The sequence below is a fragment of the Megascapheus bottae genome, chromosome 2 (genome assembly GCF_031878675.1).
Source record: "Megascapheus bottae isolate mThoBot1 chromosome 2, mThoBot2.hap1, whole genome shotgun sequence".
Lineage (NCBI taxonomy): Eukaryota > Metazoa > Chordata > Mammalia > Rodentia > Geomyidae > Megascapheus > Megascapheus bottae.
The window spans coordinates 68,334,348-68,360,050 of NC_143510.1; the positions used below are offsets into that span (position 1 = coordinate 68,334,348).

Sequence of the window (25,703 nt, forward strand, 5' to 3'; positions counted from 1 at the left end):
TCAGAATAACAGATACAGGAAATCTAAACCAAATAGCCAATTTAAGGCACACTGGGTCACTTATTGAGCCAAGGAGAGATCTATCTGCTGTAGATGGCTGAAGAAAGCTAGATAACTTTAGAGTCATGGAGATGATAGATTAAAAATAAAACTGGCATTTTAGAACTTAGTTGTTCTTGTTATATATAGAGTTATAGAGTTGTAGAAATTTATATAATTTCCAAGGAAATTCTAGAAGTTTAATTTTCTTACTTTACAAGAGAGAGACATTTAAATGTTGGGTTTTAAATTGTGCCAACATTTAAATGTCACTCTAAGGAGGTAAGGAAATCTATAAAGTATGTCTTGTTTAAGAATATTTCTTGTTTGTTGTATTGAAGATAGGCAAATAGAGACACAGTAGATGCACACAGGAACACAGAGACACACACATAAACAATGGTATTTCATGCTTTTAGATTCTATTACTAAAATGCAATTGATTTTCAAAATACAATAGCAACAATGGCTTTTAGTCTGTTAACTACATGTAATTTTAACTTGATACATCTAATCATCTTATATTTATTTTTAAATTTATTTTATTTTAGTCTGCATTTTACACATGAAGTAATTAAGGCATGGAAAGTTTCCATAACTTTGCTAAAGCCAATTAGTCAAAATATGGTCAAATGCAACCAGGAAACCATAGTGAATTTGCAGCTCACGCTACTTAGACTGATGTGTGGTTAACACATCCTTGCATAGAAACATGTAACATACATTGTTATTGGAGATGACATTGTGTATAAAGGTAATCTGGGGAAATTCTCAATGTTCATAGAATTTTCTAGACTGATTCTTATTTAGTTTATAATACTGTAACAGGATGAAAACAGGGCTTTCATAGGACATTGGTAGGCTTACTGGGGTAACAGCAAATGATTATCTACAATCCAAGAAATCGGAAGGAGTACATAAATATTCAAAATAATAAGAGTTTGTAAAATAATACATTAATGATGTTTGAAGAGATTGTGAATTAGAATTGTGAAATTTTACATAGTAATCAGAAAAAGAAAGTGTTTTTAAAACTGTTCTTTATTTTTTTGATCTTAAATATCGCAGCATTTTGTTACAGTAATTATAAATTCACACAGTCCTCTTGGGACATGAATAGCTAAATCATCTTTACCTTGCTTTACTTAATATATGCCAGACACTGGGGGTATTATAGTGCACCCTATAATCTCTGCACTATAGCTGTTGAAAAAGGATGATCATTGGGCCGGGAGTTTGGCCTAGTGGTTGAGTGCTTGCCTAGCATGCACGAAGACCCGGGTTTGATTCCTTGGTACCATATACATAGAAAAAAAAAGCCAGAAGTGGTGCTGAGGCTCAAGTGGTAGAGCTCTAGCCTTGAGAAAGTCCAAGGACAGTGCTCAGGCCCTGAGCTCAAGCCCAGGACTGGCAAAAAAAAAAAAAAAAAGAGGATGATCATGAATTCTAGGCCTTTTGCAAGATTCTGTCTTAAAAATAAACAAAAACAATAAATTAATAAAAAATAACTCAGAGATGCCAGAGATCATGTTGTGTGATTCAAAGAAAATGCAGAAATAAGTTGTTGTTATAGGAAAAAATTTAAATATGAGAATTTAAAGGTAATAGCTGACACAATTTTAGTCCCCAGCACAAAGATTACATATATTAGCTATGGCATTGTACTTAGAACACAAAACTTTTATTGTCAATTTTGCTATAGATGAGAAAGGACTTTACTAGCTTTCTAGTTTTATGCATTTTTAAAGCTCAGAATGATTTTATGAGACAGTAAATGTTTATCATACGTCTAAAGAATCATTGTGTGAAATTATTGCTTCTGTTATTAAAATTTAGTGGTAGAGAATTAATGATAACATTGATGACTTTTTTCTTTGACTGCTGGAAATATGCATGAAAAGTGTAGCAAGACATGAAATGTCAATTTTAAAGCTGCATTCTTCTATAAATGGATTTCTCAGTTAAAAGTTTCTCCTTAGCTCCTGAGGAGCATTTTCAGTCGAGGAAAGGTGATTTTTGATTCAGCTGTTCCTCTCGTTTCACATTCTTAGGTCAATTATTCATGAAGATGCTTCCAGCCCTCAGTTGCTGATGCCTATCTCTCTAGCCTCTATTTTATTCCATTTGAGCTGTATTTTGTAATTTACATGCATGTATACCTTTTTACACATGATTTGCATCTGTTTTTAAACTAAAATATTTATACAGTGGAGTATATTTGCATCTGGAAACTTTATTTCACTTGGTTCTTGTTCTTCCATGAAAATTATCCCTTAGGTAGTAGAGACAGTAAGTTGTTTCATAGCATGTAAGTGTCCCCAGATCTCTACAGTGATGTGTCCCACATCTTATTAGAGGAAAGGACAACTCCCAAACATGTCATCCTCTGGGTGGATCCCTTCCTTACCTGTTCTGTGTGATGTAAATTTTGATCTTTATTTCCTTTTTTACTTCCTATCGCATTAATCAAATTATCTCTCCCCTAACTTGTCCTAGATCCCACTTCTTATAGGAGAAGCATCCTGTTCTAGTATACATTGAATCTCACCTTCTTCCTTACGGTAGGCTAGGAAGGGAGGATTGTTCTTGAGATGAAAATGAGAGAAAGGTGAATGTGAAGCACATAGAGAAATATTGTTCATCTTTTAAGGTATAACCTGCCACATGTAATTTGCATTACTATAACTTACAACAGAACATGCACATATCTGTGAATGGTATTCAGCTATTGCATTAACTTAATATTTGATTATGTAGAAGAAACATTGAACATTTACAATACACAATTATGTTTGGAATGTTAGATCACACAGAAATTGGATAGAAGTCAAACTGACCTGTTGGTCAGAAAATGGAATGCATAACTTTTTAAAATACAAATGAGCACGTTTGTTATTTGTATAGTGTTTTTTTCTGGGATGTGTAGAAAATGTATTTTGACTAAGGTTCAGGTTTAGTTCTACACTACCTAGTTCTTACTATAATAAATGTTTTTTACTTTATAAGAAACAATTATGTAAGTTAAAAATTCTTTTGACTTCTTTCCAGAGTTTCATTTTATATTCTCTTGTGCATATATATATATGTATATATATGCTTCGCTGATGATATTTAGTAATCTTCTAGAATAGGAAAATACAATATATGATGTAAATTCTAATTTTTCATATAGTGAAACAAGAAGAAATGATTTTTAGTGGACTATCTTAATACCTGCTATTGAACCAGCTAAGCTTCTTTTGTTTATTGATGTAGATTAGTATCTTGGTATCCTAGAGTTTGGAAGCTCAGCTGAACCAACTTACTAATATAGGCAAAAAAAAAAGAATAGAAGGAAACCTTAAGCTGATTTTCTCTCTAGCTCAGTTTTCCATCTACAAGACATCAACTTAAACATGTACTTGTCCACATACATATGTATACATCTTCATTTGTATTTATGTATCCTATGTTTCAAATTGCATATTCTCTGTCTGATATATTCTAAACTGTTCTATTAGTTTTTGAGAACAGTTCAGTGGTTTTATTGGTGAAAATTTTTAATTGTTCTTTATTTTTGGAGAATTTTTTATTAAAATTTACTTCATTGAAATAATAGACATTTAAAAAATCACGTGTTTATTTATAATCCTCTTACTTGTACGTCATTAGGGCTTGGAGAAGGGCCGTATATGCTGGCAAATTATGGACAGAGTGGCCTTATTCTGGGTGCCAACATGAGCAGTAGAAGAATTTTCTCTTTGCCAAAAAGTAACCTTCATGGCAAGTTACTTTTTAATTTTATGATTACTCCAGGCCTATACAAAGAGAAGACATCTTGTAAGTATAATTGTTGTGAAAATTTTCTACATTCCTTCAAAGTTGAAACTCTGATTTTGGTACATCAAACAAGTATCTGCTTGTGTATGAGGTAAAGTGGGTTTTTTTTGTCATATTTATGTTAGAAATGCTAACGCTTGGTTGCATTTTGGTCTTAAAGTACAGGTCAAATATTTGTAGCTTTCACCATAGAAGTTCTTGTAAAACATTGGGAAGATAGTGTTTACATTTAAAAGATTTTAATGTCAGAATCAAGCAAAGAGAAATAAGCCATTTGATTTCAGAGAAGTGAAATTTTGAGTGCCTATTTTAGAGCGTAGACAATAGCAGACATTGTCATCGAGTGGCCTCCTCTCCCCTGGCTCACAACATGTTAGTACCTGTGAGGTGGCTCTGTGTTTACTCTTTTGGACCAAGTGGTTTGTAGCATCTATGTCTACCTGACACTTGTTCTGAGTATGCTGATATCCTCTTCAGATACATATAAGGTGACTTTGTTACAATACAGCCTGTCTAGAACCATACAGAGCATAAGCTTAGAAAAAAAAACTTTCTTGAATTTAATGGTTCTTAGTTTTTATTTATTTTGAGAACTGTCCCCAATTCTCCAGTTAGAATAAATCATTTTTTTAACCTATGAAATGAACTCTTCCTTAGTTCTGAAAGCATCTACTGGTCTGAAATTGTAGTTAATACTTGTCATATCTATTTTTTCTCATATAAAGATTTCTTTTATCCATGTTTGCATGCTTACTCAGCTGAGTCACTTTCCAGTGTTTATGAGATAATAAATTCCTCGAGTAGCATATTAGACTTGATAGTTCTTTATTTTATGACTTATCTTAAATACCATTCTTAATTGGATAATACAATGTTTATTTTAGAAAATCAACATAACATCTCAATTGAAAAACTTTTATAACACTAGTTTTACCAATTTAAGGGGAAATTAACAGAGTATATAACAAAAAATGATGATACCTCTGAACACTTTAGGAGGTCTAATTGCTCATTAAACACTTGATCATCATTTGAGAAATAAACCATACTGAGGAAATAATTTTCTTAATATGGAGAAATAGAAACAATTCATTAAGAACTCAGTGATACTAAAGTACAAGTAGTTACATGCCTACATTGATCTAATTTTCTACTTTCTCACTTTTTAGTTCCAATTTAGCTATCTATAAATTTGTGTATTTGAAACATCAAAGCTTAAAGTTGCAAATATAAGTTCACTCAGTCATTTAATTCCTTGTGTGAGACTGTGTTCTCAAGCTTATTATTGATATTTACTTTTCTTTCTTTGATGGTCATAACAAATGAGCAAACATAGAACTTTCCAAAGATTGACTTATGATATACCCTTGTTTTGCCTGGTGTTTAAAGTATCACATTTTCCTTTTAGAGATCTTATTATTCCTTTCTAAAATCTTTGGGATTTACATTAATTGTTTGTGGTAGTTGTGCAGCATTACTTTTCCCTTTATAATGTGTACTTTGATGCCAGTATTGGTGATCTGCCTTTGCTGAGAATGCAAACAGTTGTGCAGATACTACTCTATGTGTTACAGCTTTGGCACTTGTGTCCTTGGAATCTGCAGAAAGGCCAAACTACTTTCTCTATGTCCACGACAACGATGCACTCAGCTTAGAACTATGGAAGGCGAGTGCTGCCTTCCAACAAAAAGCCACGTTTTTCCATCACCAGAGCCTCTGGATTCCTGGCTACAGTGCATTTGAATTATATAGCAAGAAAGGCTTTTTCATTGTAGTCACAGACTCCACTGTCAAAGCATCGAAATATGATGACTCTGAAGAATTCAAACAGTCAAGCAGCTTCAGCATAGAAGGTGTGTTTCGTGTGAGCATCACATACAATTTATACAATGAAAATAGTCATTAAGTCCTTAACATTAACTATTTTGGATATTTAAATAGATAATTATAACCTTAAGCAAGTTTTTCAACTTTATACCTTCAGTTTACTTATCTGTAGGACAGGAGAAATAATAATGCCTATTTTATCTATGGTATTAAATAGCCATTAAAAATGGTTTAGAAGAAAATAAACCTAGCATTACTTATAATTCTTACTCTAATTATTATCCCTAGTAGTATCAGGACTTGAGACCTATTCATATTTCATGATGATCTAATGTTTCTCTCTTTTTTTGCCAGTTTTGGGCCTTGAACTAAGACCCTGGGCACTGTCTTTGGGTTTTCTCAAGGCTAGAGCTCTACTACTTGAGTCACAGCACCACTTCAGCTTTTTTTCTATGTATGTGGTATCGAGGAATGGAACCCGGGTCTTCGGTCTTTGTGCAAGCTAGGCAAGCACTCTACTAGTAGGCTAACCTCCTGGCCCTAATGTTTCTCTTTTTAAAAAATCTTTTCCCCCTTGAAAGCAAGTTCTAATTAATCTACTTCTTAGAGCTCTCTGTTTATTGGAAGTCAAGACTGTTTGATTCTATTGGACTCTAGAAATGTTCCTACATTTAGCAGAAACCTGATTTTATGTTTAGAGTTCTACAGTTGTTGAGCTTTCTGAGTTTCTGAAAGTAGTTTCTATGTCTTTAATGTTGTCTTTAAAAGTCAGGGTTGATTTATGTTTTTAACTCCAAGTGCTTGATTTCTGTATTGTTCTGCAAATAAATTGTACAATCCTATTTAACCCTCTTAAAAGTAGTTCAAAAGAGCTCATCATTGCCTTTTGTTGTGTACTAATCTAAGTTGGAAAATTCAAATTGATCTTCAGACATTTGCCTCTTGAATATAGTTTCTGTCCTCAAAAACTCAAAATTTTCTAGCAGGTTTTACACAAATCCAACTGGCATAGTTCTACCACTTCTTTTACTCTAGAAATTCTGCCCAAAGCAAGCTAACAGGACCCCTAATACTTGCATACTTGATCAGACTGAGCAACTTGATTACTGCCCTATAGGTAGCGTGCACCAATAGCAGCCTGGGCTCCAGAGTGATCGGATGTTCTAAGGTTTGGCAAGACTGTGCAGGATGATGGCTCCTATCTGAAAGTGTACTCCATGGTAAACTTCATCTGAAGAACCCTGAAAGCTGTAGATTTTGTATCTGGGTACTACTGACACTATTGAGAGCTCACACCAATACTCCTCAAGCTCTTCAACGAAATTGAAAACGAAGTCTCTTTGCCAAACTCATTCTACTAAGCCTGTATAACCCTCATCCCCAAACCAGACAGAGATTCGTCAAAGAAAGAGAACTATAGACCCATTTCTTTGATGAATATTGATGCAAAACTTCTCAACAAAATACTGGCCAACCATCTACAACAACTCATCAAAAAATTATACACTGTGATTAAACAGGATTCATCACAGGAAGGCAAAGCTGGTTCAACATACACAAATCGATTAATACAATTCAACACATCAACAGGAGCAAGGACAAAAATCACATGATTGTCTCAATAGATGCAGAAAAGGTATTTGACAAGATCCAACACCCCTTTATGCTAAAAGCTCTGGAGAAACTAGGAATCCATGAAACATTCCTCAGTATAATAAAGGCAGTCTATGACAAACCCACAGCTAGTATTATACTTAATGGCGAAAATCTAAAGCCATTCCCTCTAAAATCAGGAACGAGACAAGGATGCCCACTCTCTCCACTCCTCTTTAACAGTATTAGAATTCCTAGCCAGAGCAATAAGGCAAGAAGCAAGCATAGAGGGGATCCAAATAGGGAAAGAAGAAGTGAAACTTTCCCTCTTTGCAGATGACATGATTCTGTCTTTAAAGAACTCTATAGACTCCACTCCCAAGCTCCTGAGCTGATTCAAAACTTTGGAAAGGTAACAGGGTATAAAATTAACCCTCAAAAATCAACTGCCTTCCTCTATGCCAACAGTGAGAGGAACAAGGCAACAATCAGGAAAGCAACTCCTTTTGCAATAGCCTCAAAGAAAATAATGTACCTAGGAATTAACTTAACTAAGAATGTAAAGGACCTTTTTGATGAAAACTTTAAAACCCTGAAAAAGGAAATTAAAGCAGAACTGAGAAAATGGAAAAACTTCCCATGCTCCTGGATTGGAAGAATCAACATCGTGAAAATGACAATCTTGCCAAGGGCTATCTACAAATTCAGTGCAATACCCATCAATATCCCAATGGCACTCTTAAAAGAAATAGAAGAGGCAATCCAAAATTTCATATGGAATAATAAAAGACCCCGTATAGCAAAAACACTTCTTAACAGAAAGAACAGCGCAGGAGGAATTTCAATACCAAACTTTAGACTCTATTACAGAGCTATAATAATCACAATCTTTTTTTTTTACATGTGGGGCTTGAACTCAGGAGCCTGAACTGTCCCTGAGCTTCTTTTGCTCAGAATTGGCACTTGAGCCACAGTATCATTTCTGGTTTTTTCTTTTTTCTCCTGTATATGTGTTCCTGAGGAATCGAATCCAGTGCTTCAATGAATGCTAGGCAAGCATTCTACCACTAAACTACATTCCCAGTCCAGCGTATAAGCTTCCTAAAACACCCTGTTTAGGATGGAGGAAGACAAAACATAGACTGTTCCAAAAAATTATTACCTTATTCTGTTTGTCATTCTCAGAACATCCTGTAGTTATTGTTAGAATTGCAATTGGAGAAGTTGGAGGGCTGTTTAGCTGGGGTCAACTGGGAGCCCATTTTCTGTTCTTAAGAAAAAGATCCTATATAATATCCAGTGGAATAAGTGTAATAACTTGACTTAAGCTTTCTTGAAGCTGAACTTCATATGCCTTTACTTCCCCTTGATTCCAGAAATATGGTCTATTAAACTATACCTAGCACCTCCACTTGTGGTGCAGATAATTATAGCTAATGGTGTCATCAGAATCTGAATTTGATTTTCATGGTTTTCTTAGAACTAAGAACTCTAGGGTCTGCTCTAGTCCTGGAAATAATCTTCTCAGCATTCATAAGCTTATAAACTTAAGTTTTTGATTATTCTTATCTCCAGATACATAGGCCCTCTCCAAAAAATTTTATTTCCTTGCAGTTCTTGGTAATTGAATTCTTTATCTGAAGTCCAAGAAGTACAACAATGTCTTGGATTGGAGTTCTGTTTTAGAGATAATTTTAACTGCTCTGTGTTATCATATTAGCTGAGTTTGCAGCAGGAAAATCTCAAGTGAGGAAGGCTTTCTAACTATAAATGTGAAATATGAATCTACTCATTTACTCTTGGGTCTTCAAACAACATTTAACATGTACAAGGTAATGTGTTAAATTTGATGAGGAGGAAAATGACAAAACATTCTCCCTAGATTTAAGATAATAATGCATGCAGTTGGTCTGGCTATTTTCCTGATTTTTGGAAGTCAGCAAGACATGAGGCTGCTTTCAGCATCAATATCTTCCATAGCAGATCAGAAATAGTATCTAGTACAGAGTGGTAGTGAAGATAAAATAGAATAAGGGCAACATATTAATTTTCAGAAAATATATTTCCAAGTAAGATACATGATACTATTAATATGAAAAACCAATGAAAATACCCTAGACAGATAAAGGAAAATTTTGAATCTTTGACAGCCTCTCCCGAATCCTGGCTTAAAAATGTCTTTAAAGACAGATTTATACTTTGATAGCCTATGCATGAGATACTTTGGTCCACATGCAGTCATGGTATTCATTTTATAATTTTGTCATTTCCACAAGGGTTCATACAAGGGTTCACATCATGAGTTGCTAGTCTTCAGGCTGTGCGTTTTAAAATGTGCACATTCTATACTTTGTTTTCTCAGAGATCCAGGCTGCTGTGCCTTACAGGAGAGCATGTGAATGGCGATATGAACCTTGTGCTACTCCTTGCTTTAAAACTTGCAGTGATCCAGAAGCATTGGCTTGTAAATTTCTTCCACCGTAAGTAATGTGCAAAGCATACCGTTAACAGGTTCTGTTTGCAGGGAATGTTTGACTGAAAAGTAGCCCTCCTCAGGAGTGCTTGTGTATACTAAATCACAAATTAAGATGACTGTAATCAAAGCACAATTATTCAGGCATTACTATGTGTTAGTAATTGTCATTGCCATGGACACAGTAACAACAGTACTGATAAAATGTCTCCTATTGGGGGTTATAATCATTGAGTTGAAACAGAAAGTGAACAAAAATGTAAGCATATAATGCATCATATTGTTAGAGTTAAATGGTAATAAGTGCTATAAAAATATACATAAGCACACATACACATACAAATACACATATTCATACATATATATCACAACATTGTTATCTATTCATCTGTTTGGAGGCAACTTGACTTTGTTTATCATTTGGCTTTTGTGTGTAATGCTGCAGGAAACACAAATACACATGTGTGCTTCTAGTGCATTGATTTGCTTTCCTTTGGATATGTGACCAATAGTGGAATGCTAGGGTCATACAGAAGATCTTAGTCTTTTGTGCACTCTGCATATTGATTTCCATCGTGGTTGTACCAGTTTACATTCCCACCAATGTTGAATGAGAGTTCACTTTCCTACTTCCCCTGCTGATAGATTTAATGCGAGTTCTGAGAAGAAGAAGAGTTAAGGACTTGAATGTGGCTTCAGTATGTATTGAGTGAAACTGCATAGTAGTTGCCACTTTTGTGATCAATCTCAGTCAAATGATTGACATTATCCACTTGACTCAGTTGAAGAATGACTTACTATTTGCTATGGTAAGGACAAACTTAGAAGTAGTAGCTTTAAGGAAGAATCAAAAATTTGGTTTTCTTTTATATATTAAATTTAGAACTGAAATATGTTCATTTTACAAGAAGGAATAGGAGATACACTAGGTCTCCTTGGCACAGGTTGAAACAATCTTAATAAGGACCCAGAAACACAACGAATCAAAGAAAATCTGGATAAGTGAGACTGCATTATACCACAGAGCTTCGGTATAGCAAGGGGCATAGCTAGCAAATTAACTAGAAAGCCCACAGAGTGGGAGAAGATCTTCACTAACCATACAACAAACAAAGGCCTCATATCTAAAATATATCAACAGCTCAAAAAATTGAATCACTCCAAAATTAATCTCAAAAGAAATAACCCTTCCATTAAAAGATAGACCAAAGAGTTAAAGAGAGTCTTCTCTGAAGAAGAAATAAGAATGGCTTATAGACACATGAAGAAATGCTCGACATTTCAGGCCATAAAAGAAATGCAAATCAAAACAACTCTAAGATTCCACCTCACTCATGTTAGAATGGCCATGATCAAGAAATCTACTAACAACAGATTCTGGAGGGGATGTGGCCAGGAGGGATCTCTACTACACTGCTACACTGTTGGTGGAAGTGCAAATTCATTCAACCACTATGGAAAGCAGTATGGTGGTTCCTCAAAAGACTAAACATAGAGCTTCCCTATGATCCAATAATTCCACTGCTTGGCATTTACCCACTCATTCAGAAACAAGGGCATACTAAATCCATTAGCACAATGATGTTCGTTGCAGCACTATTTACCATAGCAAAGATGTGGAATCAACCTACATGCCCCTCAGTTGATGAGTGGATCAATAAGATGTAGTATTTATACACAATGGAATTCTATGCTACTGTCAGAAAGAATGACATCGCCCCGTTTGTAAGGAAATGGAAAGATTTAGAAAAAATTATATTAAGTGAAGTACAGCCAGAGTCAAAGGAATATTGGCTCAATGGTTTCTCTCATTTGTCATAATCAGTAGAAATGTTGGGCTCTCCTAGCAGAGATTTACAATAGAACAAAATCTAGAGACATAAGGCCATACAGTGTGACACTAAATGTAAGCACCTCCAGGATATAGAAACAAAAGCCATATAATGAGTAACTGTTGTCCATGAAGTACTATGTTATCTCTCATCTCTTTTGCTGTCCCTTGGTTATCTCATATTGTCACAGTATTTCACCTTGTTATCTGATATATTGTATATATGTTTATTTGGTTACTTGAAATTGGATAGGGGAGGGGGGAAAACAAGGTAAAGGGGTGGGGGTGAGGGGAGGGAAATAGGGACCAAGACACGAGAAAGGGTATCAATGTTTGTGAAATAATGCACATTTTTATCTGCTGAATATAATGTAACGCTCCTATTAATTACAATAAAAATATCTGAAAAAAATGCCAAGTTGTTAAACAGAAAAAAATCCCTGAAATTTGTTCAGAGGATTTAGTAATCCAGAGTGTAGGAAGAGGCAATGTGGAATGTAAGCAGCTCTTTTTGGGGGCATAAGAGAAGAATTTGCTATAAAAAGGGAACAGGGCAATGTATCAACAATAGAAGAGAGTATGCTTAGTTCTTTTTACTAAATATGTAGGCACTGTGAGTACTAGAATTACAAACTGTCCTGAGTATATAAAAGATAGCTAGTCTCCACCTGAGAAAACACAGCCCTTTGACTGGGGATAGAAATGAGACCAGGTACCAGCCATACTACAGGATGAAATTTGAAGGATGAGGTAGAGAGAGACTTCCTTCCTGGCAGGCTTCTTTTCATTTCCACATTTATTTCTGTTTTCTGTCTTCTTCGCCTGGCTAAGGCACTGATGAGCGAGTCTCACTGTACTTGTGGTCCCCATTGGTGTCAAGTATGAAGCTCCAGCTGTAACACAGTCCTGCCCCTTCCTGCACATCCCCCAAAGAACCATTGCCCTTCTTCTAGATGATTTTAGTTCATGAAGCCATTGTTAAAACAAAAGAAGTGGAAAGAAAAGCTTTCTATGACAAGATATGCCAAGGAGCATATCATAGAGCATATCATAGCTATTCTTGTCATATAATATACCTATTGTCAGAAGCATTCCGTGCAGGTAATGTTATGTTTATAATTTAGAAATTGGATAGCATGTCATATGTATGGCAAAAGAAAGAAGAATCTGTTAAAGTGTGACTATGAAGGCAATTTTGAACAATTGAACACTTTGGTGGGAAATATTTTAAGAAGTCTATGGATTTAATTGATCAAAAATTAGGTGCCCATAAGTCTGAAGGTTGATTTCTGGATCTTCAATTCTGTTCCATTGGTACTTAGGCCTATTCTTGTGCCACTACCAAGGTATTTGGTTTCTATAGCTCTGTAATAGAGGCTAAAGTTTGGTATTGATATTCCTCCAGTACTGTTCTTTCTGCTAAGGATTATTTTGCTATATGGAGTCTTTTATTATTCCATACGAAATTTTGGATTGCTTTTTCTATTTTCTTAAAGAATGAAATTGGGATATTGATGAGTATTTCATTGAATTTGTAGATAGCCTTTGGCAGGATTGCGATTTCACTGTTAATTCTTCCAATCCAGGAGCCTGGAAGGTTTCCCACTTCCTCAGTTCTGCTTTAGTTTCATAAGAGGGTAAAATATTTTTACATTACAAATATTATCTGATAGTGCATTTGAGATGTAGGTAAGTAGGCTTTCTTTTGGTAACAACAGTTTCAGTAATTATCCACAGATTGTATAAACTTAACATGAACTTCCATGAATGATTGAATTTATTTCTTTTGGATCAGCATAAATTGGACTCTTGGATTCAACTGAACAGCAGTAGCAGTAAAAAGTACACTCAGGCAGTATTTTGACTTAATTCCTTTTAAAGATAGTCTTTAAGTTCTTGGCTCATAATCCCCAAGTCCAAGGCCTCTTGAAGTTTTAGGAGGTATTAAGTTGGCTTCTCTGCCTCATGCAAAGACAGGGGATCCATCTACACTAGGCCAGATGCCCTGGAGCTTGAAACTCGGTCTCCTACACACAGACCCTCATACTCTTGACAGGTAGAGTTCTTGCTCCTCCCTTTCTTTTTACCCAAAGAACTGCTGTCAATTCTTGCCTCTATTTCTTCTACTCAAGATCTCAATTGTCTTTTCAGTGAGCTTAGCATTTGATAGTAGGCAGCAAGAGCGATGGGAGATGATGTCTTTGTACTACTAACATTTTCATAGTCAGCAACCTGCTTAGGTGTAGGGGACAGCTCTTTAACACCTGCCAATATATGGTTTCATAAATCAAATTACTTATACAGTACTAGCAAAGGAGCAATCCTTAGTGCTTGAGAAGGGAACTTCAAGAAGAATATTGTTCACTTGCATATGTTCAATACAGACTTTTATGTTGCATCTTGCCCCTTTTTCATTTGATTTTTTCCATCTGTAGGGTGGAAGGATGCTTGCCACACTGCCCTAAAAATATGATCCTTGATGAGGTCACCCTTAAATGTGTTTATCCAGAAGACTGTAAGTGTGAACCTTATTTATTTACTGTGAAAAAGGGGACATAACGTATGAGGACAGCAGGCTCCAACAGATGTTTTAGACACACAATAACTGTAAGATGCTTCCTCACTGTGACATCTGTAGGTTATTTTCCTCTCTTCCACCTAAATCATGTTTATCTTGCTCCCAAATTGCTCTTTTGTTTCCTTTTCCAATGCATATTTGAAGCAAAAGAGCCCCATAGGTAGTAGGTGGGTCTCAGCTCACTCAATTACTGATTAATACAGCATATCTTTGGTTTTTTTTAGGCATATCCATAATTCCTACAGAACCAGCATTAATATCACCAGGTAAGCTGTTGTAATCTATGGTTTGGGGTAAAGCTATGATTTTAGGCAGTAAAATCAGAGTCCATAATTTAATTCCTGGCACACCTATCACTGCCACATGTAGTAGAACTATTTAACCAACTCAAAACATACCTGTCAATTTTATTTCATGTTGCCCATCTCGTTGACAGGCTCAACCTGACACATTTTCTTCTATGGGCCGATCTTTTTCTTTGTTTCTTGGTATGGATGGCGAGGACTTCCTTCACCTATTTCCCTAGGAATTTAAGTTTTATTAAACCTGTTTTAAATTTGCTCAGTAAATAAATCGGCTCTAATGAATGTCAGATGTAGTAACGAGTCTTTCCATGGAGGCTCCACTTCGATTTTGTATTCTGTTCCAAAATATACTTGAAGTTAAAGAGCCCTGTATGTAGTAAGTGGGTTTCACTTTCCTCAAATACTTATTAATGCAGAGCATCTTTCTTTGTAGGCATACCTATAATTTCTATAGAACCAGGATTAATGACACCAGGTAAGCTGTTGCAACCTATGGTTTCAGGTAAGGCTATAATTTTAGACAGTAAAATTATCATTTGTTATTTGAGTCCTGGCACACCGATCACAACCACATGTTGTGGAACTCAACCAGCTAAAAACACATCTAACACACCTGCTGTCACTTTTGCTAGCTTCATGTTGGCCATCCTGTTGACAGGCTTTACATGGCATATATATATATGTCCTGGGCTTGAGCTAAGGATGTGAGCACCGTCCTTGGACTTTCTCAAGGCTAGTTGAGCCTCAGCACCACTTCCGGCTTTTTTCTATGTATGTGGTACCAAGGAATTGAATCCGGGTCTTTGTGCATTCTATGCAAGCACTCTACCACTAGTCCAAACTCCTGCCCCCCGCATAATACATTTTTCTACAATGGGTTGCTTTCTTTGTTTCTTAGTATGGACTGTTAGTATTTCCTTCACATATTTTCCCCCTAAATTTAGGTTTGTGCTGTGTTATGTTTTGTCAGTAAATAAATTAGCTCTAATGAGTGTCAGATATAATTACAAGTCTTTCCATTTTTGTATGCTCTGGAGATGTGCCTTTGGCTTTGACCCTAACTTCCTTCCCTTACTATGAAACTTGTTTCAGGAAAGAATTTAATAAATCCACTTACAGGGAGGTTTGCCAAATTTAATGACTTCTTCTGGGATTATGATTTAGATAATTTTTAATACAGATGCTTTTATTTAATAAGTTTTGAGTATCAGCCATGCCAAGCTTGTCCAGGTACTCAGAGGGAATTGGAGGATTGTTAAGGTAGAGAAAATACACAGCAGTCCATAAGCTACTGTAATGCTGTAAAACTTTCATGCCTTTAGATTCACATTTGTGCATTCAACCAATGGTACATTGAAAATACATGGGAAAAAACTCATCTGAGATGCTCACATCTCTTCCCTATCCATTACTTCTTAAAAATACAGCAGGACAACTATTTGTATAATGTTTATGTTGTATTTGAATGTCACAAAATGTGTACCTTCTGATGATTCTTTAGCAATACTGTTGATGTTTTTACCTGTCTATATAACTCTTTCAACATCAAGACTGTGAAGGTGTTTATGGAATGGTCAATTCAACTTAAAGATGTCTGACTGTATTTGGATATTGATTGAGAAACTCTTAAGTTAGAATTCTTCCTCTATCATGTACAAATATATTTTCCAATTGACTTAATGCCTTCGTCTATAAAACAATAATATTTTTGTCTTCTTCACAGGATGTTTACAAGGAAGAAATAAAATAATAGAAAAACTTCTTAATGTTTTTTCCAACACATGTAAATTGTATCCATGAGAGCTACTGTTCCACTAATGGAGATTGCACGTTTATTTCTTATAGGTCCAGCTATGGTCAGTGCCTCTGACATCACCCCGACCACAGGTTTAGAATGTGAGGTGTGTCTGGCTAAGTGCCGTTAGCTCTTGTTATTTCCTTAGTGTTTGTTTTTCTCTAAACCACTGTCCAAATACAGCTGAACATTTTATGTGTTCTCTAATCTGGCTTGGTTAAAAATATGAGAATATGCATTGTATTTTTAACAACTGCAATTTCTTAAATACTTAGATATTTTTTACTTGTTTGCTTCTGTCAGATTAGGGAAAAGGAAATGTAAAGAAGGGTTTGTATAATGGAATGTGATTCCTAATAGCCTAATTTATTGTGGGTTTCTGTGGGCTATTTATTAGTCAGGTACTGTATGCCAGGCTCTAGATAAGGTGATAATATCATATTGTAACCAAAAAAGTTAATATTCAAATTCTATGCTGCTGTCAGAAAGAATGACATTGCCCCATTGTAAGGAAATGGAAAGACTTAGAAAAAATCATATTAAGTGAAGTAAGCCAGACTCAAAGGAACATAGGCCCAATAGTCTCCCTCATTTGTCATAATCAGTAGAAACTTTGGGCTCTCCTAGCAGAAATTTACAATAGAACAAAATCTAGAGACATTAGGCCAAATAGTATGACACTAAATGTAAGGACCTCCAGGATAAGGAAACAAAAGCCATATAATGAGTGACTGTTGTCCTTAATGTACTATATTATCTCTCATCTCTTTTGCCATCCTTTGGTTATCTCATATTGTTACAATTTTTCACCTTGTTATCTGATATATTTTATATGTGCTTAATTGGTTATTTGAAATTGGATAGGGAAGGGGGGGAAATCAAGATAAGCGGGGGGAGGGTGGGAGGGAAATGGGGACCAAGACATGAGAAAGGGTATCACTGTTTGGGAAGTTATGAACCTTCTATCTGGTGAATATAATGTAACCCTTCTATTAATCACAATTAAAAAATTATAAAAAAGTTATTCAGTAACTCAGTTGAGACAGGCAAATTTTGTAGTTAAAATATTCTCTTTTTAATAAATTAATTAATATCCAAGCAATATTTATGTAGTATTATCTCTGGATAAATGTTAGTTAAATGACATGCATAAATATAAAAGAAATCCAGAGATAAAGGGGAAGGGTGACATTGTCCAAAAATGTACTCTTTGCTTGACATATAACAGTAACTCTTCTGTTTCTTTCTTTCTTTTTTTAAATGTTGGTCATGGGACTTGAACTCTGGCTCTGGGCGCTGTCCCTGAGCTCTTCAGCTCAAGGCTACCACCTTACTCCTGGAGCTATAGAGTCACTTTTGGTTTTCTGATGATTAATTGGAGATAAGAGTCTCAAGGGCTTTCTAGTGCCCCAGCTGGCTTTGAACTGCATTTCTCAGGTCTCAGCCTCCTAAGTACCTAGGATTACAGGTGTGAGCCACCACGTCCCACTTGCATTTTCAACAAAATGTCTGATACCGATAATATTTTAAATATTGAATTTGTTTCTCATTTTTACTATAAAAATTGTCATATATTTAATAACAACACTAATCTATTATCGTGAAGTTCTGTAGGTATAAGTCCTCAAACCAATATATTACTTATAGTATTTAATACAACATAATTGGAAGGAAAGTATACTATTATAAAATATTGTCTTTTATTCTTTTTTATTAATTTTATTGTCAAGGTGATGTACAGAGGGGTTACAGTTACATAGGTAAGGTAGTGAGTACATTTCTTGTCATACATTGTTACTCCTTCCTTTTTCTCTCACTTTCCCTCCCACCAATCCTCTTCCCCCAGTTTTAAAGTTCATTTCCCACATATTGTCTTATGAGTATCACTGCTGCATTGGTTCACACTTTTTCCTTTGTCTCACAATTTTGTTGTTCCCCTTTCCTTCCCAAATTCACATAAACATATATACAATACACAGGATACCAAAATCAAATACAGTAAAATAGGGGATAATTAATGCCTAAGTAATAATGAATGATAAGCAGTTGTTACATTTTGTTCATTTCCAAGAGTTGTAAGTAAGAATGGATGTACAGGAATCCTGGCTCTACTGTTAGTTATGGGAATGTGGACAAATGACTTCAACCTCTGTACTATTTCTCTCAAATGTATAATATGCAAAATAACAATATTTGCCTCAAAGAGTTGTTGTGCGAATGATATATGTTAGTTAGAATGATGTATTGATCAGTAATTACTTCTACAGGAATTAGTAATTATTGTCTTTACTATTTTAAATAGAATTGGATTTTTAAACATGGGAAAACACATTATTTATATAGAAGATTTGAGGTAGGAGTAGAATTAGCTTAAAATAATACTAGCTAGTTGCTTGCAAACTCTTAATGCATAATAAAAAATTGGCAGTATTGGATATTAAGTTTAGGGCCACATGCTTGCAAAGCTGATTCTCTACCATTTGTGCCCACCCTTCATCCAGGCTTCTCTATTTTAGGTTTTTCTGTGGATAGGGTCTCACTGCTGAGGCTAGTTTTGGACTATAATACACTTACCAACACATCCCACAAAACTGGCATTCTAATGATGTAACATTGTATTTTTCTGATTGTTGAAGTGAAGACTCATTAACTTTTTTCCTGCCATTGGCCCTGAAGTAGAGTCTCACCATTATCATGGCCCAATACTTTCATCCCCACTTCCTGAAGGTATCTGGAACAACAGGTGAATTGCCACGACACCATAGCTTTATAGTGAAATATTTGGTAAGGGTCAATTGTGAATTTTTGAGATGACATTTACAGAATTTATATTCATGTGCTAGATTTATATATCATAATAGGAAAGAATGGCTGCTGCTTCATAGTCTGCTTACAAGAAGCTGATGTAGAGAACAGGAAAAGGCTCATTCAGATTCTGAGTGTGCTGGTAATTCTGATGTCAAAGTCAGTATTAAGATAAATATACTCTCTACAGTATGTAGTATGCACGGAAGTTAAGGTTTATCTAACTTGTAAAACTTTTACTATTTTCCAAACATTCTGATATTTAGGAGCTGAGCAATGTGAAATTAAAGTCAACTGGAAATGTTTGTTTGAATTGGGGAAAACATTACGAACTTTCTTCTTTTATAACAGCCTCAGCAATTTGATCCTGCTTATAACTGTAGCCAGTACATATGCCTTAACATGGAATGGACGTTTTACAACTGGTCTCTGAACTGCCCCATGGACTTGCAAATGCCTGACTGTGGTTTCCGGGGGAGACCTGTTCAAGTCAACACTGACATCTGCTGCCCTGAGTGGGAATGTCCTTGTAAGTCTGTGTCTTTTGTGGTGGTTCATTTCTTTTTTTCCCATATATTTTTTATTGTAATTAATAGAAGGGTTACATTATATTCACCAGAAAGAAGGTGCATTACTTCACATACGTTGATATCCTTTCTCATGTCTTGGTCCCCATTTCCCTCCTCCCCACCCCCACCCCTCATCTTGTTTTCCCCCTTCCCTATCCTATTTCAAATAACCAAATAAGCATATATACAATATATCAGATAGCAAGGTGAAATATCCATTTCTTTAATTAGGAAGAGTATTCCCATTGTGAACTCATCACCAAATCTTTTCTCGTCATACCATCTCATCACTCACGGTTGTTTCTGAGTTTTCTTCACTTAAGATTGTGACTCATTGTATGAGACATTTCAAGCTGCTATGTGTCAAAGATGAGGTTAAGATGACTTTGGAGAGTGCAGTTAGCACTAAACCCACCAGTGGTTGATAGTCTAACCCCACCATTCTGTCTTAGGTCGCTGTTCCATGCTGTCAGAGCTGAGCATTATCACCTTCGATGGGAACAATGCCGCCTTGTATAGCATGGCTTCCTATATCTTAGTGAGAATTCCTGCGGAAAGTATAGTTGTGCACATTGAAAAGTGCTCCATGAACCAGGTAAAAGTCGTAACCAGTTGGTATTCATTTATTCATAGAATTGTAAGTGGCAGATCTGGTTACATTGGGAAATCTTATAGTGAAAAGTACTTTACAAATCCACTGAGGTTTGTATTCTCACATTCTCACATTGAAACAAACATGTCATAGACATGTCCATCATATATATATATCATATATATATACAAATTATGCTTCTAGAACTCAAGATGTGAATTTCATTTAAAAGTGCCTTTTCTTTATACTTTTTTTTCAGAATGGGAACTCATTTAAAAAAACAGTATTTGCAAATTATGTAGTAAATTTATTCTTTTTAATCACTGAAATTATGTTTTACTCCATAAAGCTTTAATGTTTTTCAAATGAAGGTTTCTTCTGGAAGAGTTTCTGGACTTTGTTTTAAGAAGTTAAATGTGACAACATCTATACATAAAATACTTGTCAACAGAATAGCAAGAAAGGTAAGAGAACAAAACTAGAAGTTACCATCATGTGAAATGTAAAGAAGACCTCATTTAAACTAATTTTTACTGAGAGAGGGAAAATATTAACCGATTCTCATTGCATTTATGGCTTATAATTTTTCCCATGGGCATTCTAAAACTGTTATTTTTTTCTTTATTTCCTGTGAGCAGAGTCTGACTATGTAGTCAAGGGGGCATTGAATTCGCAATCTTACTCAGCCTTCCTTTGCTGGAATTATAGGTGTAGACTACTGTACCCAGCGCTAAATTTGTTTCCTGATATTTTATTTCTCTTTCATTTATGTGTCAATTGTTGAGATATTTTGTCCTGTGAGTTAATGGTGATAACTATGTGAAATAGGCTGACAGCCACCTTGAAAGTGCAAGTGGCCAAATAGTTTTATTCCACAGTGAATGGGGGACTTCAGATCAGGCAGATTTCAAAGAACCTGAAGGGGAAGAGAGTAGTAGCTAAAAAATTATTAGGATGAAGACCACTAACAGGACAGATGAAAGAACTCATTGGATTTTGTTTTGTTTTGGTGGTATTGATGAATGAACTCAGGACTTCAACACTTGTTTGGCAGACATTAAAATGCTTGAGCCATACCCCATCCCTCTTTGCTCTCATTCTTTTTAGGATAAAGTCTTGCTTTTTTCTCTGCCTGTCCTGGACTACAGTCTTCCTACATATGCTCTCCACATAGCTGAGCTGCCAGGCATATGCCATTAAAGCCTGGCTTTTCTGTTGTTCGGTGTCAAAAACTTATCCATACTTCACATACTCCCCTGAAACACTGAGATTCAAGATGGGAAACACTGGTACCTGCCTAAGGACTAATTTTGAATGATTTTCACTGTTCAGTTTTCAGTGAACAAATAATAGTGAAAATAAAAGTGAAGCCATACTCAGCTTTATTATTATAAACTGAAGATGACCAAGGTATTGTTTTTAAAGGGCTTGAGAGAGACCATTTGGTTCTATAAGGAAAGTCTTTATCCTAAGGAATGTATAGTCATCATGTAATAGTGAGTTATGGTCTGGATGCTTCATGCTAAATGTCTTTCTGTAAAGTATAAAAAAGTAAAGATTTTGTATATACCAAACTAATTGTATCTGACAGAAGCCCATTAAATGAGACAAAATATATTAGAATTTTTAATGAACTAAAACCTAAAGTAATGATTAATGATAACAGAACCTTAATATAGTTTGATTTTGATGAAGTTGATACATTAGTGAGAAGTAGATGGGAAATAAACTCAAATTTCATCAGAGCCATATTTTGTGACCATTTGGGAGGAATGATTTATTTGTGGCCTCAGATTAACCCATAATTAGCCATATACTTGAGTAATAACAATTATCTAAAAATATTTAATAAGAGTTTATATGATAATCTGATCTCAAAGAACTGAAAGATATATGGGCAAGAAGGCAGAGAAGTAAAGTTGCAGAATTATGACCTAAATATGGAAACTTAAGGAAGGGTCCCTGGATGTCCTTATAAGAGAGTCACATAGGTCTTTCTGAAGGAGGTGGCATTTACAATCCATTTTACCTAATGAGTAGAAAGTCAGAAGATGGGAAATAGAGATGCTTCATACACAGGTAAACACATAACTCCAAGATAGAAAGATGAGAAATTGGATAGTTGGTGAGCTGTTAATGTCAATAATTTCACTTCTGCTTTTACTCATGGTACTATGTCACTGCCAACTATTAAACAGAGTTTTCAAAATAGAGCCATCAGAATGTTCATATGCTAGACATGAAGTCTAGAATCCAAACCAAATCCAAGAAGTAGGATCACAGGGAACCTTAGTCTATACCAAGATTGACTGATGACTTTTAGGACTATTGCTGTAGCAATAAACAAACTTTAAAACAACAGTAAACAAGCACTGATGCAAAACATCAACGTAAAAAAACCCTCAGATCAAAGAAAACATCCTAAAAATGAATTTGTTATCTACAATTCATAATATAAAGTAATGGTATAATCAAAATTTATTGGAAAAACGCCATACCATCACATACAGCACAGAAGTAAGTTGTATTTTAAGAAAAGTGAAATGAAAAGGGCAAAGTATGAACACAGAATGTGACAAGAGAAACAATAGAGGTGCTTAAAGCTATACAAGTTGTACTGTAGCAGAAAAGATTTTAAAAGACACACAATTTATAAATTGCTTTGTACAACTACTTGAAGATAATAAAAATAGTTCTTCAAAGCCAATAGATTTCAAAGTAATAGGGCTTAAGCCAAATACTATAGGAAAGGACATTTTTTTAATTTATAAAACCCAAACTCTACTTTCCTGAATAATAAATCAACTAACAATAAAAAAGTAGAAGTTTATAAGTCCTAATTTAGTTTTTTTAAATGTTTTCATTTTTATTTTATCTTATTTTTTGTTTATGTGGTACTGAGGAATCACCCTACCATAAAGCCAGTTTTTTTTTCTCCAGCCAGTTTTTTTTTAGATAACATTTTCCTAACAGGTGCATTTCTGTTATTGTAGGTAGAAGTAGATTCTATCACTGTGCCCTTGCCCTTTGCAAGTGGAGAACTGTTCATAGAAGATTCTGGTATAATGTATGTGATCAATACACCAGCTGGTTTGATTATAAAGTGGACTCACCTCACAGGAATCATAGACATTCACTTTGGCTTTCAGTTTAACTTCTCATCTTATACGGAAGGACTTTGTGGTACGTATTGATCTTCAGATCTATGCTTCTAACATTCTGTCTTGCTTTCCCTGTGTTGTTTTGTACTCTCTTAAAGTGAGTACATACAGTTCTTCAGGTTAATATCAAAGACTAAAGAATAAAAGGCTCAATAAGAATTTAATTGGGACATTTTATGGAAATCTGTATTTACTGTTGTGTACCTACTTTGTATTTCTACTAGTTTGTCTTTTTCAAGCTGTAGTAAGGTTTCAGAGATGTTTTAAATCAATATTTATTTTGTTTTAATAAGTGATAAAAAGCAAGGCACAGAAAAAACTAAATATTTTTATTTCTATGTTTAAAGACTGAGATCAGGGAAAACTTAAGTCATCTGTTCTGAACATTTTGCTAGTTTTATTATGTAGCTTTACATGTATGTTAAATGTATTGTAAAAAATTTATTAACCAAGGGAAACAAAGTACAAATATCTATAGCTATATTAGAAAGTTTTAAAGTGATTGAATCTGTCCTTTTGGAAATTGAACATATTTTCAGAATTCTATGTCTTTTCCAGCTCTTTGCTCTTAAGGAACTATTCATTTCCTCATTTTTCAAATAGAAGTAGGCAGTAATACCTGCTTTCCAGTTCATTAATATATTTTTTGCAGATATCATAATTCCACCTTCTACTCTACAAATATACACAATTATTGTATGCCAGTTAAAAATTTCAAAAAGATTGTTGTCAGATAGCATAAAGTCAACATAAAGATAAATTATTACTTAGGAAGTGGTCCTGTGGCTCAAGAAGTAGCTTTGAGCAAAAGAAGCTCAGGGACAGTGCCCAAGCCCTGAGTTCAAGCCTTGGGACATGCAATCAATAAACGTTTGCTTAGAACAAATACGTGTATTTGAACCTTACTAAATACTGAGTAAAGCTTGTAGATTATCCTCTGAAATATGTAGCTCTATATTTGATACTGAAACTCAAAAGGGAATAAGACTATATATCACTGTCCTCAGTAAATTACATGAATTACCTAAGTTTTTTTTTATTTTTGTGGGTCATGGGGCTTGAACTCAGCCTGGGCCCTGTCCCTGAGCTCTTGAGCTCAAGGCTACCACTCTACCCCTTGAGCCAAGCCCCACTTTCCATTTACTAGAGGTTAATTGGAGATATGAGTCTCAGGTCCTTTTGTGCCTGGGCTGGCTTTGAACTGAGATCTGAGGATCTCCTGAGTAGCTAGGATTACAGGCATGAGCCACTGCGCCCAGCTTTACCTAAGTTTTGAAAACCATAAATATCCAGTAAAAGATTCTGATAAAAGGAATTGAATATTATTTTTAAGGATATGCTAAAAATAGCATAAACTTTTGTGGTGACTCAAGGTAATGCCTGTGGAAATCTTTATTACTGAATATATTTTATCTAGAATGCAAAATAATTTGCTAGTTATTGAGTAATGATGCAGACTTTTTAACAAACTTTCCTATGATTTATCACTTCTGTGTAGCAGAATTGCAGTTACTTTTTCTTTTCTGCTAGCAGTCAGCACTTTTAAGGAGATAGTCTGCTAACTGCTTATTATTTTTTTCCAGTCCTGGGCATTCAACTCAGGGCCTGAACAATTGAGAAAGCACTTGGGCTTTCGCAAGGTTAGAGCTCTACCACTTGAGCCTCAGCACCACTTCTGCCTTTTTCTATGTATGTGGTACCAAGAATTGAACTCAGGTCTTCATGCATGCTAGGCAAGCACTGTGCCACTAGGCCAAACTCCCGGTCTCTGCCTACTGCTTTTTAACTCAGCACTTAGGAGAAGAGTTTTCTACCCATGTGACACTTCCCAAACTCTGATAGGGCAGAAGTATGGTTCATTGAAAGGACATCTAATATCATCAAGACTAGGCTAGTTGCCGGCCAACAAAGCCATACTGAGCAAGGGCATGACCCAATCTGAACATGGACCCCTGAAATGTGAAGCCAGGCTGACATCTCACTTAACACAGCATTTTGAAGTCTGGGAGTGGAAGCAGTTACAGGGAAAACACCCTTTGCCAGCACTGAAAATGTACACATAAAAATGATTAGTTGGTGAAACTAATGAGTTATTTTAAAACATTGTACTGAGGATGTTCAGGTAAGCTATGATTAGTGCCCTGGATCCTTTGTTTGTACTGTCCTTGGCTCTGTCCTCCAGATGGAGACTCAGCAAGCAAGTCCTTGCTCTGGCCCTCCTTAAGGAAGCTAGAAGATATGGTAGAGCAAAGCATCATAACTATCGACAGATAAGGTCATCCCAGTCAAGGGACAGGCCTCAGGTCTAAGAATTCC

General features: G+C 35.3%; 1 protein-coding gene across 1 annotated transcript in view; it reads left to right on the forward strand.

The window, feature by feature from the left end:
• The window catches only part of Otogl (otogelin like), a 132,888-nt gene that overhangs the window by 81,735 nt on the left and 25,450 nt on the right, over positions 1-25,703 (forward strand). Inside the window, exons 32-43 of the mRNA XM_090328305.1 lie at positions 3,691-3,858; positions 5,433-5,711; positions 9,641-9,758; positions 14,018-14,097; positions 14,385-14,426; positions 14,899-14,940; positions 16,311-16,366; positions 19,417-19,594; positions 20,087-20,229; positions 20,486-20,509; positions 20,598-20,690; positions 23,220-23,409. Of these exons, the coding sequence (XP_090184431.1) occupies positions 3,691-3,858; positions 5,433-5,711; positions 9,641-9,758; positions 14,018-14,097; positions 14,385-14,426; positions 14,899-14,940; positions 16,311-16,366; positions 19,417-19,594; positions 20,087-20,229; positions 20,486-20,509; positions 20,598-20,690; positions 23,220-23,409 (1,413 nt within the window). The remainder of the gene's footprint in view (positions 1-3,690; positions 3,859-5,432; positions 5,712-9,640; positions 9,759-14,017; positions 14,098-14,384; positions 14,427-14,898; positions 14,941-16,310; positions 16,367-19,416; positions 19,595-20,086; positions 20,230-20,485; positions 20,510-20,597; positions 20,691-23,219; positions 23,410-25,703) is intronic.